The sequence below is a fragment of the Bos mutus genome, chromosome 2, assembly GCF_027580195.1.
Source record: "Bos mutus isolate GX-2022 chromosome 2, NWIPB_WYAK_1.1, whole genome shotgun sequence".
Taxonomy (NCBI): domain Eukaryota; kingdom Metazoa; phylum Chordata; class Mammalia; order Artiodactyla; family Bovidae; genus Bos; species Bos mutus.
In genome coordinates, this window is record NC_091618.1 from 74,182,922 (window position 1) to 74,200,102 (window position 17,181).

Consider the following 17,181-nt stretch of genomic DNA (forward strand, 5'->3'; position numbering starts at 1 on the left):
CTGACATTACATTATGTACATATTATTTTATACATTTGCTTCTTAAATCAGAAAAAAGGGAAAATGTCCATTTCTGCTGTCTTTCCAATTACATAAATACCTGTACTTGGTTGTGTTAGTTTGTTCAAGTGGCCACAATGAAATGTCATAGACTGGGTGGCATAAACAACAGAAATTTATTTTCTCATTGTTCTGGATACTGGAAATCTAAGATCAAGGTACCAGAAGGGTTGATACATGCTGAAGGCTCTTCCCTTGGTTTGCAGATGGCCACTTTCTCATTGTGAGCTCATTTGGCATTTCTTCAGTGTGTTCAAGCAGAAAGACAGCAAGCCCCCTGATGTCTTTTCTTATAAGAGCACTAATCCCATTGGACCAGGGCCCTACCCACATGACCTCCTCTAATCCTAGTTACCTCTCCATGGCCCCATTTCCAAATACCATTGGATTAGGTTAGGGCTTCAACATATGAATCTGGGAGGGATGCAAGCATTAAGACCATAATACTGTACTCTCTGTTCATTCTAGTTAGTGCCTACTGTAAGGTGTGCCAGCAACAAACTCTCAGTTTTTACTTACAGAGGAAAGTCTTTGTTTTGCCTTCATTTTGGAAAATAGCTTTACTGAATTTAAGAGTCTTTGCTGACAGGTATTCTTCCTTGACCATTTTGAGTATGTTATCCCACTGCCTTCTGACTTTCATTGTGTCTGCTTAGAAGTCAGCTGTAAATCTTACTGGGGTTATATTATAAATAACTAATCATTTTTCTTATACTGCTTGTCTTTGACTTTCAGTATTTTTACTATGGTATCTCTTTGGGTCTCTGCATTTATTCTGCTAAAAGCTTTTTCAGGTTCCTGGATGAATAGGTCATTGTTTTGTTTTGTTTTTTTTCAATAAATTTGAGCTGTTTTCAGCCATTTTTTTCTTGGAATATCTTTTCTGTTCTCCTCTCTGATAATCCCCATTATATGTGTGTTAGTTTGTTTAACAAAGCACCACATTTCTCTGGAGCTCTTTTTTCTGTGTCCCTTTTTCTCTTTGTTCTTTAGCTTGTGTAATCTTTCAGTCTGCCTTCATTTATTCTTTCTTCTGCCAGTTAACATCTGCTGCTGGGCCTTTCTAGTGAATTTTATATTTTAGCAGTTTTTTAACTCCATAATTTCCATTTGGTACTTTTTAATATAATTTCCCTTTTATTAATGTCTTATTAAATAAATAAATAATGTTTTATTTATTTCTCTATTTGTTAATGCAACCTTGTCACCATTCCATCTTTACTTCCTTAATCATGATTTCCTTTGTTTCTGTGAATGTGTCTATAATGGCTACACTATGGTATTTCTGATAAATGTGAAAAATCTTTCTCTTGGGCAGTTTCTGTTCCCTGCTTGTGTCCAAAGTAGGGGTTACACTCTCCAGTTTATTTGCATACCTTGTAATTTTTTTAATTGGATATCATAAATAATGTAGCCAGTCTGGTTATTGTTGTTCACTTGTTAATTTGTTCCCTGACTGACTGGATTACTTTAGTGAAGTCTATTTAAGCGTCCCAGGACACCAAATGTTCAGCCTCTGATGTTGTTCCTCAAGCAGGGAAAGCTACTTTGGGTATTCTCACAGTCATCCTAGAATCACAGTGGTTTTGGTAGGACTCCATTTCTCTTTTTCCTTGACAGTATCCACTAACTGCCAGCTGATTACTCTGTTGCTTCCAATAATGCTCTGACTCACAGATTGCTCTACAAAATAATTCAATCAAAATCTGGCTCCTTTGAAGGAAAAGTTTTTGTGGTCAGTATTTGGTTTTTATTCTGCCCTAAGAAAGGATCATTCCTGCTGTATTTTTGCCTATTTCCTTCCTGCAAACTAGCAGGCCTACAATTTAGCCTGAATCTTATATCTCCTCCCAGTTGTCTTTATCACACCCACTCCTGTTGTTGAAGGGAACAACTGCCCACTCCAGTATTCTTGTCTGGAGAATTCCATGGACAGAGGAGCCTGGCAGGCACAAAGCTGAGCCACTTTCACTTTTCACTGCTCTTGAAAGCACCTGTAGGCGGGAACGTCTTCCCTCTCTGTTACAATTGAAGACCATTCTTTTGAGAAAACATGAGATGCTATCTGTTTTATGACCTGTTTTCTCCCCAGAAATCTCTGAGCCAGGGCTCAGAAGCTGGGGGTATGGACAGTGATTAGCTTTTCTTGAAATAACACCCTACCCTATAAGCTGATCACTTGGTGGAGGGTGAGGAGACCACAGCCTAGGATCACTGGCATGAAATCACCTCTTCATGAGATGGGGCAAGGGTGATCTGACCAGAACCCCAGTATTCTCAGCACACCACACCCACAGTAGACCCTCTGTCCTATATGGATTGTGAAGGAAAAGGAGTTCCCGTCTCTCACCTTCATTCACTCAGGATTTAGCTTCAGCAGCAGGTACCTGGGAGCAGGATGAGAAAGCTGACAAACATCTCCTAGAAAGAAACCCTCCCTCTGGGTGTTGTGGGGAGAGGCAGCTCTGTGTTCTTTGCTGCAGTGGTCTTGAGTAGGCTGTATTTCACTGAGAGAGGCAGGAGGGAGCGATATTGTTTCAAATACCAGACTCATCTTTCTTACCAGCTTTTCATAGATGTTCTTGAATAGATGTTTTCTATTTTGCTTTTCATCCTTAGGATCATTTCTATCACCTTTAATAGCTTTCATCAGTCTCAGTGGGGAGATACGGTGAGTACACTCAAGCTGTTGTGCTAGAAGTCATTCTCTAATAGGTGAAATTTGGTTCAAAAAATAAGAAATTATATTATTTGGCCTCCTATCTTTTGAAATTATTTTAAAAGATTTTATGAAGCTGTTTGAGAAATGGGATGCCTCTTCTCCAGCTATATCACACAGCAGGTGTACAAGCATCATCCTAAGTGCCAGCGGCAATGTTACGGTCTCACTGTAGGAGCAGACTTAATAAGTAGCTAAGGTATTGTCAAAAAGAGCACCTTAGGACCAGCTGTACTAAAACTAAAATTACTGTTTGGTGAATGTTTTCTACCACTTCAGTAGGCTAATAAAGTGATATATCCATAGGTCCACTAACACAGGTGCTTGAGGAGAACCAGTTTATACTAGTGGGTTGGTTAGAATATGGCCCATTTCAAACTCAGTCATTCACCCAGAAGCATCATAGATATTTTTGTGTTTGATTGTGTTGATAATAGCTGCCCATAAATTTCTCAAACCAAAGGCATCTTTTATGTAAAGTGTACAGTGCAGACCCTCTGGTCTCATTCAAGTACTTGAAAAATACAAGTTTGTTTTTAAGGAAAACATTAGCCCTTATTGCAAGTACTTCTGCATCCCATCTATTTTTCAAAGGGAAGTAATACTCTCTTTGGGCAAGATTTCCCTTTTATCCTCTCAGTTGCCCAGTAAAATATGAACTGTGTTTCATATCTTCTGTCAAAGGACTACATTCCTCTATAATTAACTACTTGCTTTAAATTCATCATAGAATACAATTATGATATGTCTGTAATCCAGCACCTGCCAAAGGCTTACATACTTGCTTCCTGTATCATCCTGGCAGAGTCTTATAATTCTCTGGATTCAACAATTTGTCTTAGCTGCCAGGATACAAAGTAGATTCAGTTCTCAGTGAAAGCAACAATCTTATCCTAGATGTCCCTACACCTTTTTTGTTTTGTGTCTGATATATTAATATTTTCTCTGTTTTTTAGTCTACGTAGTTTTGTTTTTTCCACTGTTTCAGATTGAAAATAGGTGAGCTATAAATGAAATACATTTAGGAATAGAAGCATTTAACCAGAAAACCTAAAAAAATCGACCATTTGCATTTAAGGGAAAACTCCAGATATTGGACAACAGAAGTTTTACTTGACATTCATTTTCATTAATTGAGCATATCAGTTTGGTCAAATTCAAATTGGTTGAGGGCTTATTTATATTGTCCTAAATAGATACCCTCATCATAAAAAATAAATAAAGTGGAAATCCCTTTGAATTGCAAAAGGCTTTTATGGCAGAAAGCTAATATTTTCTTCCAGAGAGAGCAAACCTGACTGAGGTCTGTCCTTCAGATGAATTGAAGGTGGTTTATATTTCAGAAAATCACAGGCCATACTGTGACTTCTGAAGAAGATTCAGATTATTAATTGATACTAAATCCCTGATACAACATTTAAAAGTAGAACCTTTCAAGCAGTTTTCATAGGGTATTTTTAGTGATTATAAAATGCATGTGTTTTTGGAAAATGCAAAAGCAAGTCTAAAGTATCAGAAATCAGCAAATATATCTACAACCCTAAGGTGACTTCTGTTGTCATATTCATATCACATTCTCTTAATCTTTCTTCTCATTGTGTGTAGTTTTAGGGCTTCCCTGATAGCTCAGTTGCTAAAGAATCCGCCTGCAATGTGGGAGGCCCCAGTTCAATTCCTGGGTGGGTAAGATCTGCTGGAGAAGGGTTAGGCGACCCACTCCAGTATTGTCGGGCTTCCCTTGTGGCTTAGCTGGTAAAGAATCTGCCTGCAGTGCGGGAGACCTGGGTACGATCCCTGGGTAGGGAAGATCCCCTGGAGAAGGGAAAGGCTATCCACTCCAGTATTATGGCCTAGAGAATTCCCTGAACTGTATAGTCCATAGGGTCGCAAAGAGTCAGACATGACTGAGCAACTTTCACTTTCATGTAGTTTTAACATAGTTAAGATCCTATTGGATTTTTATCCCAATGAAGGAAGAAGAAGAACCTAAAAATCCTTCTATCCTATGGTGTAGCTTTCTATTCTGCCCAGTCCAGTACATTTTATAAACTTTATGCCTGAGTGGTATTATTTCTATAGGTGGCTAATACTCATAACGCATTCTGATCGTAATTAACATCAGTTTTAGAAAGTACTACTTTTCCATTTTGTCATATGGCCCAAAATCACTTTTTATGAATTCGTCCCTTTACATTCCTTTCTTGTTGTTATTGAACTACACTGAATTACTGCCACAGAAAACAGTAAAACTTTACTAATTATTATTAATTGGAGAATTGTCAGCCTGAGTTAGAGAATCATTTATAAACTTTTCATTACAGACATTTTTAAATACACATTAATGTAAATAAAAGTGCACTGAAGCCCCATGTACCATCACTTAGTTTCTGCATTTATCAATTAATAACTAATCTGTTTTCATTTAAACTTCTACTTCGTCCTCCTCTCACGTTATTTTAAAATAGACCGAAGTATTATATTATTTCATTTATGAGTATTTCATTATAGGTATCTCTAAAAGGTTTTTTTTAAACCTACCTAGCTTAAGAGTACTATTGCACATTCTAAAAAATTTAACAATTAATTTCTTAATTATATCAAATACCCAATTGGTCTTTGTATTATCAACTACCCCACAAATACTGCTTATGTTTTCACACATTTGTCTTGTAGAGTGTCCCAGAGCCTGAATTTGACTAATGGTGTCATCATGGTGTTAACATGTCTCCCTGTATTCTTTGTAATTCAGTCATTGGCTCGAATGTGTATTTTTGATGCAGCTATGTGAGATGTAAATGCAGAAAGTGGTTAAAACTATATTAAGAAATAAAATACTATGTAAAGAAAGTTGACTTAAATGATGAAAAAAGGATGGTAACAGGGTTCAGTATTCTCAGAATTCACAGTATTGCTCTATGATTTTCACTCTTTTCCTGAAAAGTTGCTAAACAGGGAAAACCTTAAAGACATTTTACAATAACAGCCTTTTATTTTTGTCAGTATTTGTATTAGAATGTCAGAATGATGTTGTAGTGTTTATTTTATTCCTTATATATTTTTTAAGGAATAAAACGTTTTTTCTGTCTCATTATCCAACTGCATATTTTCTTTTCTAAAATATAGCTTAGTGAGATTCAAATAAAGTACTTTTTTATTTTGTAAAATTAGTGAGTTTTTTATTTTTAAAAAATTATTTGAACAGTACAAAAACCCTATTTAGAATAAGTTTTAAAAGAATAAGAGCAATGAAATCAGCAGGGGTTTTTTTTTATATCTGTGTTATTGTCAAAAACAAAGTGATTTTTATTCAAAAAGTAATTACATATAACTCACAATTTATAAAAGAGTTAATTTGACTTGTACTAAGCTTACTACTTGAAAAATAATTTTTTTTAAGTAAATTTACAGGACTGTTCATTCAAAGAATCTTTACAGTCATCTCCATCTCATTGTGCTGTGTTTTTGTATTTGTTTTATTTTTTCCCCATAGCTCATCAGTAGGTTACTTGCAACATCCAGGATCAGAACAAGTACAGTTTCCTCGAACTACTTCACCATGCAATTCCCAGCAGCTCCAAGGCCACCAGTGTGCAGGTATGAATAGATAATTGGGGCCGGCGGGTAGGTGGCAGGGATGGTTTGTCCATTTGAGAAATAGGTTCCTTGGACATTTCTAGGAAAAAGATTTTCAACTTGTTAGGTGCTGAGATATGCCCAGGGTATTCAGGGCACATGAGAAGTCAGATTTAACAGGCTCAGTCCACTTCTTCCTTTTCCCCTGCTACCAGTACCCCTGCTCTCTCTTTCTCCTCAGGCTCTCCTTCCTGCCTGCCTCATTACTACTGATATTCTCTAGGATACTTTCTTTCATTACTCTTTGGGTTCTTCCTCGGAAATTCAGCCACTTCCCAAGCTTCAACCTTGGCTTTTCACCACTGTCTCCCAAATTTGTTTCTGCCACGGCAAGACCACATAGCCAACTGCCTATTGGACATTTCCTAACCAGGAATATGTCAAAGGCACTTTAGATTTAATATTTCTCCCTTTTCATCCCTTTCTTCACCTTCCATATTGGGACCAATACAGATTTCAAAATCCTAACTCTCTTCTGTTCTCCTCTTTCACACTTAGGCTGTCACCATTTCCTCAAATCTGTTACCTTCTTTCCTTCTTCACTGCTTCTATTTTGCTTCTTTTATGTTGTCCCCATACCCAGCCTTCCTCCTCCCCAACACATACACACATACATACATAGTTCAAGAATTATCATCCTGAAACAGATGTCTCTTCATGTCATTCCTCTGAATTAAAAATTTGCAGACTCTCCATTTCCACTCCCTGGCAATTAAGCCTCAGAACTCTATTTCTAGAATGCACTATGCTTTTTCATGCCAAAGATACTTTTGTACCTGTTCTTTCCTCCCCCTGGTGTGCCGGTCTAGCATCCAATTGCCAAATCCTGCGTATCTTTAAAATTTGATTCAGAAATCATGTCTTCTGCAAAGTCTTGCTCAGTCCTTAAAACTGAGTTTGTTGCTTTGTTTTCTCTGCTTCCTTTGTTTCTTAAACAATCCTTTATCATAAGACCATATTTTATTGTAATGATCTGTTGACATATGTAATCTCTCGAAGAAACAGAGAAACAATAGATAATTATCAAATATATGACTAATAATGGCTGCATCAATATCGGCTGCTGTGGCCAAGGAGAACCCTGAGATACTCCCAAGCAGTCAGCCTTCTGTGGTGTGCCTAGCCAGGTCAGGTTGGTGCTATTTCTGGGGAACTGGAAACTACCAATACGATTACTAAAGTGCAAACAGTGGTCCTGGAGGCAGGCCCCAGGATACCTTACCTTACACTGAAATGGTGAGTGGCAGTTACATTCCTAATACTGGTAGTGCTGCAGTACTGATGCCACAACAGGAATAAATCAGCTATCAGTGGTTGTTCATGTGATTATTTCAGCTCTTTTGAAGTCAGCCAGAGTGGTTTTCCTAGCCATTTTCAAATGAGAAAATACAATAAAAGAGGGTAAATAGTTTTCTCTGAGTCATAGGACATTTCAGAGCACTGAAATTATGCTTTCGGAATCCCATATGCCAAACTTTTTCCTACCACATGAAACTGAGTCACTCAAAAGATGTCTTTTTTACCATATATCGAAATTTCTGTAGGGTACTTCTTTTCCCAGTTTTCCTTTATGTATTTAGAATAATGCTTATTTGAAAATAAATTTATTTTAAAAATTAAGCACTTTTATAGGTCATATCACAATTGTGGTATTCTAGAGAGGTCTTTTAGATAATTGGACGTTCCTGACCTATTATGTTTAGGATAAGTGAGATATTTAGGTCTAGGGAGTCAATTTCAATGTTTTTTTAAAACACACAACACTTGTATGAAGCATCAGAGCTTAAATCTGGATTACATAAATAAAAATAAAATTTTGGTCAGAGATATAGAAGTATCGTCATTATCTTGGTGTTTAAAGAAACTAGCCATTTGCTAAAGTGTGCTAACTGCTGGGTCCTAATTCTGATTCTCAGTAGCGCCACCTCCACCTGGTGGCGGAATGGTGATGATGCAGCTCAGCGTACCAAACAATCCACAGTCTCGTGCCCATTCACCCCCACAGTGGAAGCAAAACAAATATTACTGTGATCACCAGAGAGGACAGAAGTGTGTGGAATTTAGTAGTGTTGACAATATTGTTCAGGTAAGATGCTGCTTTTGTCTATTATAATTTTAAAACTTTCAACACTTAGTCACATAAGATTGACCAACCTATAAGACTTGATGCTGAATTTAAAATCTTCTCAAACAGATTAGTAAAGAAGTTTGGACATTCTCTATAGCCAAATAATTTAAATACTGTTTCTGAATGTTTGCATAATTAAACATTTTTTAATTTAGAAATTAAGATAAACTAGATCTGAATTTTATTAAAGAAAATGAATTAAGTTGCTATCTTGCTTTTCCCATATGAACTGTATTTTACTGTAACCAGAAGGTTGATGAGGGAAGACTCTTCATCATAGAAGAAATGCAATCAATAAATCTAAAAACACTGATAGAATTTCAAAAGCGATATTTTGGAATCCTATTAAAGTAATGAACAAGGAAACATCAAAAACATCAGGAAACGATTTATGAGAAGCTTTCAAATAGGTAGATTAGGCAGACAACACTTGAAGCAACTGATCGATTGTAGTGTCAATTAAAGTGGGTCCAGGTTCCATCTCTGATCAAGAAACTAAGGAATCCATAAGCCATGCCTGGACGGCCAAAGAAAATAGTACCTGAATCTAATCAAGCCTCTCTGAGTCTAGCTATTAATTTACAGAAAATACAGGAAGAAAATAAAAAACAGTTTATAGGTACCACAGATATTTTATTGGACAAATTGCCTATTTCTTTAACAAATAAATGGCATTTTGAATTGAAGGATGAATCTATTATAAATTTAAAGACTCAAGAGTTCTAACAATCAGATGCAATGTATGGGGATCTTCCTTGAATACCAGTCAAAAGACATTTGGGGGCAAAAAGTGAATAAATATATTCAAAGTGCTAAACTGTCAACCAAGAATTTTATATCTAGTAAAATTGTTCTTTAGAAGTGAGGGAGAAATTAAAAATTTCTAGATAAACAAAATTTGAGACCTGCTCTACTAGAAATTTTCAAAGGAGCCACTGCAAAGGGAAATGAAAGTATAATACTAAACAGTAATATGAAGCTATACTAGGTGAAAAAACTCTCAGTTAAGTACATGGGCAATTTTAAAAGCTAGTAAAATTCTACCAGTATGGTGTATAGTATATATTTTCTAATGGAAAAATATCTGCAATACTATTTTAAAAGTACAAAAGTAAAATTCAAAAATAGGATGTATAGTCTGTTTCCATTTTTATGAAGCAGATATATGGATACATATACATAGAAACAGTGTTACTAGTGTTTATCCTTGGGAATTGAAAATTATAAATTTTTCTGTACTGTTTTAATTTCTTAAATAACAAGTACCTATTATAATGTAATGTGTACATACTTGTAATCAGAAAGAATAAAAATTTCTGTCCAAAAGGAGCTCTTCAAAAACCCTGACTAAAATGTTGACCTGTTTTCTTGATATAATTGCAGCACAGTCCTCAACTCAGTAGTCCCATTATTTCACCAGCTCAGTCACCAGCACCAGCTCAGCTGTCTACCCTGAAAACTGTCCGTCCCTCTGGACCACCCCTTGCCATCATACCCCAGTTTTCTAGACCTTTTGTCTCTGGGCAAGGTAAGTGCAGAAAGCTAGTCACAGCCTCAGAGAATTTTAAGACATCCATTCACTCCCCATCAATTTGTAATTTACCTGGTGCTGCTACCTTCCCTTTTCCAAAGGACTGCATTTTCACCTTCCTCGGGCATTTTCATTTGTTACCATTTTCTCTCCTAACCTAATGTTTCATCACCAATAATTAATTAATGCTACTTACCTGGCAGTACACTGGTTAAGACTCTACACTTCCGCTGCAGGCATCACAGGTTTGATTCCTAGTTGGGGAAATAAGATCCCAAATGTCACAACTAAGCCCTGGCACAGCCAAGTAAATATATAAGTAAATATTTAAAAAATAATGTCTTAAAGAATCATTAAAAAGGAAAGTAGTATCTGAATTTTTAAGAACAAGTTATATGGTAATTTCAAAAAGGAAGACAAACAGATGTCCATTAAGCCCTTGAAAAGGTGCTCAACATCATTCATTAAGGAAGGGAGTATTAAAATCTCAATGAAATACCACTTCACTCCATCTTCATGCTTAAAATTGTGTCTCTGGTCTCAGTGCTAAACCTTCATGTTGTATCTGCCTTTCAGCTAGTGTTTAGGAAGGAGCAAGTATGTCGTGGGTGTGTTCTACCAGGGAGCTGCCCAAGCACCCCGACAGTGTTCATCAGAAAAGAGCTCCACACAGTAGCAAGAGGCTCACGCCTTGCTTGTCTCTGTTAGGAAACTATCAGGAGAAGCACTGTATGATTTTCTGAAGATGCTCTCTTAGCACCCACCCATAACCCTCCTCCAGACACTGAATGTGCTACATTTGGGGACTTACAGTTAAAATGAGACTACAACAAATGAAAACATTACAGACAAAACTTTTGCAGTCAGCATGTGTGAAGCGCTTTCCATGGGATGACTCTAGGCACTAAGGTGTGAAAGAAAATATATTTATAGTAATTAATAATGATTTGGGGGAGATAGAGAGCTTCATGTTTTTCCAAGGTTTCTTTTGTCCCCTGAATGTATGTTCTGTTCACTTTTAACCATCAGAGAAAATGTGGATTTTAGTATCTCAGACGGGTGGAATGAGTTCTTATAGTTCCTTTGGAGGATTTCACATAGAATGTTAAGGTTTACCAAGAAGTTTCTCTCCATGCTAACTTGTCTGCCAGCTCTCCCACTTAACCTCCTTCATAACTGTTGTTATTAGTCCCTAGTGCTTGCAGAAGTTTACCCCAGTTCTTTGAAGGATATGTGGAGGCTTTTAATTTTTTTAAAAAAAGATATCAGTACCTCCACTTTTTTATTCTATTTGGTAGAATATGTTCCCTCTCTCGTCCTGAGACAACTGAGAAAACTGTGAGGTACTTTGTACCCGAATAAAGGAAAATGTGAAAGTGATGTTTTATTAACTTTCAGGAGATGCCAGATACCCATTACTTGGCCAGACCCTGCAGTACAACCCTCCTGCTGTTCTGCACGGACACATTCCAGCCCAACAGGTGTGAGAGCTGCTGTCTGACTTCCTGGGCTTTGTTGGCAGAGCATTGTACTTCTGCTGGTGAGAGTGGGGCGTCCTGGCCCTACCGAGAGCAGAGTGAGGGAGAAGGTGGTAGGAGCATCAGTTCCCAGCACAGTCCAGATATGAGGGGTGGGGGGCGGGCGGCAGGAGGCATTGGGTGCCGTTACTTAGAAAAGACTGTCAGCAAGTGATGGGCCGAAGTTCTACTGCCACTGAGGCAGAATTCAGAAGGCCTAGAGGTGGGGGTTTTTTTCTTCTCAAGTACAAACCCCAGACTCAGTGCAGTTAGTTGTTAAGTGGTCAAACACTGCAATTACATTTTGTAGCAACATCAACTTATTTCTCATGTTTGTGGATTTTCAGGGTCAATCTGGCAACAGGCATGGCAACCGAGGAAGGAAACAAGCCAAAAAAGCTGCATCCACCGACCTGGGTGCAGGAGAGGCAGGTGTGTCCCCAAGAGGCATCCGGATGTGCTTCTATAAACTGTTGGCCTGAGAGTCTAAAACTGCCACACCACAGAAGTGGGTTTTCCTTGTCTAGAATCCTACACAAAGTCTTAGACAGTTATGCTGTCTATAAGGCAGGCTTCTTGAATGTTCTTTTAATTCTGTCTCATTTCGGATTTGGGAGTACTGAAACAAAGGTGGGTTTAAGAGGAGGGCAGGCACCAAAGGGATTCGAAAGAGATGTGAGAGAGGAATAGGCAGAATGAAATGCATTGCCTCTGTGTTCTTTGAGAAAGGAAGTATTCTTTATACCCTTCAGGCAGTATAGTCTGAAGAACAAATACATTGCCTTTCTGTGGCAGAGGGCTTTCAAGTCTGTACCTTAACTTTCTATTCAATAGCCTTGGGTTTGTTAGGGCAAGTGCTGTTTTAAAGATAACATACAGAATACTTCCCTTGTGGTCCAGTGGTTAAGGCTGCACTTCCAATGAAGGGGGCATGGGTTCCATCCCCCATCAGGGAACTAAGATCCCACGTGCCTCACGACACAGCCAAAAAATAAAAATTGAAGATACGTATAATTTGACAATGGGAATTTGAAGTTCAGGAAACTGTACCAGGATCACACACCTAGTTTGAAGAAGCCACTGCACAGGCTGCATTTTGTATGTGAGGCTGCGAGTGTGGCCGGTGGCAAGGGCCTCTCTGCACCCCTTGCTTGGGGGTAAGAAATATTTAGAAGATGGCCATACCAAGTATAACTGTGGATTTGAATGGTTTTAGAAAATTATGTTCATTTCTTGTGTCATTTGAGTCTGCAGTACATTCTGCCCACCTCTTGGTAACAGGGATTAATTCTTTACCTTTTCCATTCTAGTTGTTGGGAAGGTCTTGGAAATTACTGAACTACCAGATGGAATAACTCGCATGGAAGCCGAGAAGCTCTTTGGGGAACTCTTTAAAATTGGCGCCAAGATCCGGTGGCTCCGGGACCCTCAGTCCCAGCCCCAAATGCGTCGCCACCCGCTCTGCTGTGGCAGTGGCGACAGCACTGTCAACCCCGAACGCTCGAAACCCAGTGACTTGGCCTCCACGTACACCGTCCTAGCCACATTCCCCTCCATCTCCGCTGCGCAGAATGCATTGAAGAAACAAATTAACTCGGTTAACAAGTTTAAGCTGAGAACAAGCAAGAAGCACTATGACTTTCACATTTTGGAAAGGGCAAGTTCTCAGTAACAGCCACCTCAGACCCTTGGCCTTTTGTGATCCCCCCATCGTCACCCATCTTTAACTGGCTTGGTATCGGGAGCTTCTGTTAACATGATAGAGACTCCTAGGATGTGTGGTCATGGCGTTACAACTTCTGAAGACAGGCCAGTGATCCAGCAAAGAGGGGAAAAATGCATATTTCACCCCAAATGACTGTAGGAATCCACATCAGAATGATACAGAGTTAGCAGCTTTTTCTGAGGAAATGCTGTTCAAATGCCTCCTAACTTTTATAGTTATTTTGTTTTATATTTCTGAATTCTTGTATCAGATCCAAAGCTCGATTGTACAGCAAATTATTCTTCAAAATGAGTACCACCAGTTGCAACCTGTATTTCTTTTTTGCAGCCAGCAGCACAGTGTGACCTGACATAGAATTTGGGGGAATAAGAATGCAGGAGTGGAGTAGCCAAGTTAAAACTACATACTGTCTTTTGGGGGGCCCAGTAGGTGACTAAGGAGAGCTCACAAACAAAAGATTACTCTTCCCCTGTATCTCTAAACACAAACAGTTTCCAGAAAATAAAGAATTCCCTTATAGGGTCCTTTCCTTATTCACTTAGGTCATATGAACACTGTCAAGTAAATTATGTTCTTAACACCTCTTAATCAAACCACTTAGATTCAAAAGGGAATAGGAATCATTCTAGGCAGGAAAATACTTCCACTTTTTTTTTTTTTTTTTTTTAAGTCTCCCTCCGATAACTAAATGCCACTTATTTGCTTTCCCTTCCTTGTGGATTTTTTTTTTTTTTTTTGGTCACCTGAGGAAATGCATTTGATGAGTGCTGGAAACTTCTTAAGTGGTTAAAAATGTGTTTTCATTGTTTGCAGCGGATCACTGGACATCAAAGATTCATTGCACTTATGAACAAGGAACCTTTTTTTCAATTTGCAAGGCTGTACAATGTGTGCTGATGCAAGCCTTTTTCAGTTCAAAAGAATAAATGTTTACAAATATATACCCACTTTGTCTTTTTGTAAATTAAAATCACCTTTTTAAATGAGAGTCAGTCCTGAAGACTTAACCTATCTTGAAGATTTCATTTTCAGACTTAGGGAAGATGAAAGACATGAAATCCCCCCACTTTACAAATATTCTACAAAGCATCAGTTTCTCTATGGGAGTGTTTCTTGTGGGTGTAACTCATGTCATTTGTCCTCTCATAAGTTAATACCAGTCAGTTGTAGACAGTTGTGAGTATGAATGAATATATAGTGAGACAGCTGAAAACAGAACATTATGATCGTTTAAAGAATTTGTGGTCTTAGCTGATGTTTTGAGCACCCAGTTGTCCAGTTTAGCTCAAGTTCTTTATAGAAAGCTTTCCCCACTTGTTGGCCCAGCAGAATCAAACTGCTAGGAAACCCAAAATGGGGGCTAGGGGAAGGGGATTCTGCTATCTGCAGCTTGCCTGGAGCCTGGCTGGCTTCCAGCCCAGACTGCGGGTTTACTTTTTGCAGCTCAAGAGCAATAGGTGTTACCAGGCTCTGGTGCAGATGTTCTCTCCCTCTAGAGCATCTGCAAAGCCCTACTTTGTCCCAGGGGATCCCAACCCACCCCCGCCCGTCGCCCCCTGCACACACAAGCTGGTGTGTTGCGATTATGGATATTGTGCTCCTGAAAGCAGGTGCGAGCTGCCTCCCAAATGAGTCAGATTAAGGAGCCAGACACAGAGAAAGAAGTAGGAAGGAGCACTGTGAAAATCACTCACTCCCAAGGACTGTGGAATTTTTAAGTGTTTGACTGTAGAATGTCACAGATGGAGAGGATACATAATTAGGGCCAATACTGCAGCAGGAATTACTTAATCATGGGGTGGAGACAAAACTACAATCCTACGATTTATTTCAGTTCTCTGAATATTCTCTTTTGCTGTAGAAATCCTGGTAAAGTGAGGGGTTATTTTAATTGAGATACAATTGACATGTATTCATTTCAGACATACGACATAACAATCTGATATATATATTGCAAGATGTTAATCACAATAAGTCTAGTTAACATTCATCACATGGTTATAATTTTTTTTCTTGTGATGAGAACTTCTAAGATCTGTTTAGCAACTTTTAAATATACAAAACAGTATTAAAGACTGAGGTCACCATGCTGTACATTAAATCTAAAGTTTTGCTCTAGACATTTGATTTACCCTGTAGGAGTTGAAGACTGCCCAGAGGAAGGCAGAGCTGAAGCTGTTGTGAAGTCAGCTCTGAACCTTCACCACCACCATCTCCCCACCCCTGTCCCCAGACAATCACGGGTCCCTGAAACCAAGGAGCCTGCCGTTAAAAAACAACTGTAATGATTAGCTTTAAAATTGGCCTTTAAACTTTAATGTGAACATATTTTAAGTGACCTGTTGATGAGAGTCAACTAAATGAACACCATTTCTAATATAAGAGCAAATAGCAAAAAAAAAAAAAGAGCAAATAGCACATAGTTTTCATAATCGTTCTCAATTGTGTTCAAAGGTACTGAATTCTTTTCACAAGCTTAATACTTGCTTCTTTAGAATTTTTTAAATATACTTAGATGTATTAAATCCTCATGTGCTTTTAAAAAAATATATATCCAAATTGCCACCCCCTACATACACATTACAAAAATACACATGCATTCCCTCGACTATATTCTCCTGTTCTTTTTGATCTAGAATCTAACTTCATCTGTAGAAAAATGCTGGGAGGAGGAAGCATCAAAGGAGGCATTTAAAGATGTGATTTGGTCCAGACTTTAAACCTTCCTAAGGACAGCTTCCGTGCACCACAGTCCTGGCTGTGGATTCTCCCAGAGCACTGACCGTATTTAGGGGCAGACAATACTTTTACCAATAAAATGAGTTATTCTTACCTGTATCAATATTGGCAGCTCCAGCAGCCCCTTTGGGAATGATGGAGGGCATCTGATAACTTTGTGGGCACTTCTACCTTATGTATTAGGAAGCTGAGAGTAAAGGCTTACAGGTTTTAAGCCCTTGGTCCACAAAGAATGTGAATAGATGTGCTTGTGAATCGAGTACAAAGTGTGTTTGCCAACAGTAATTTAAAAGAATTAGCTTGTCACCTAAACTAACAAAGTAGGTATCTGAACTCCCACACACTAAGAAATTGGTTTTTCTGATCCCACCAGGGAAGGACCTATGACCTGTGAATAGTGCAAAAACCTACAGGTCTCAGTAGAGCCCACAGTGCCAGAATAGCTTGGGAAGAGGCAATCCTCAGCTACCGCGGGAAGCAAAGAGTTGCGTGCTCCGTGTGTCATCAACAACTGAAAAAATGTGAATGTTAAGTCCAGCAGAGGGCAGCCAAGGGCCTGTGTGAAGGTGGCCAGGGCCCCGCTGACCCAGTCTCCTGCCTGCACAGCATGTAATGAGACCTGGTATGTATTGTCAGACACAACTGAGTGATTAAACAACAGTATATTGTGTGTTGTCTTCAGAGATGGAGAGTACTAATTTCAGCCTCTTCTAGAGACCAGTGTCCACGTATGATGGTGGCAGGATTCAAAACTGGTCCTGTGTTGCTTGGAAATCGTCAAGCCTTTATGAAGTGAAGTTGTTCAGTCGTGTCCGACTCTTTGTGACCCCATGGCTTGTAGCCTACCAGGCTTCTCCGTCCATGGGATTTTCCAGGCAAGAATACTGGAGTGGGTTGCCATTTCCTTTTCCAGGGGATCTTCCTGACCCAGGGATTGAACCTAGGTCTCCCGCATTGTAGGCAGACACTTTACCCTCTGAGCCACCAGGGAAGCCCAAGCCTTTATGAGCTGATGCTAAAAAAAAACCAGAGACTCACATCCATTCAGCTGGTAGCCCTCACCAGCCCAAGAAACAGATAGGATACAGGTGCTATTTATTCCCCCATGGCCACATGTGCTCAGGTTGT

General features: G+C 38.8%; 1 protein-coding gene across 8 annotated transcripts in view; it reads left to right on the forward strand.

Annotated features, from left to right (window-relative positions):
- Nucleotides 1-14,263, forward strand: part of R3HDM1 (R3H domain containing 1) — a 95,997-nt gene extending 81,734 nt beyond the window's left edge. For 3 of the 8 annotated variants that reach the window (XM_070389769.1, XM_005899490.3, XM_070389755.1), the window contains 6 exons: nt 6,270-6,373; nt 8,332-8,498; nt 9,924-10,068; nt 11,470-11,552; nt 11,936-12,020; nt 12,899-14,263. In XM_070389769.1, the coding sequence (XP_070245870.1) occupies nt 6,270-6,373; nt 8,332-8,498; nt 9,924-10,068; nt 11,470-11,552; nt 11,936-12,020; nt 12,899-13,260 (946 nt within the window). In that variant the 3' untranslated portion in view covers nt 13,261-14,263. Of the gene's footprint in view, nt 1-6,269; nt 6,374-8,328; nt 8,499-9,923; nt 10,069-11,469; nt 11,553-11,935; nt 12,021-12,898 lie in introns of all 8 variants that reach the window. The other 5 variants (XM_070389737.1, XM_070389745.1, XM_070389758.1 and 2 more) reach the window with 3 other exon arrangements.
- The last annotated feature ends 2,918 nt before the right edge of the window (nt 14,264-17,181 follow it).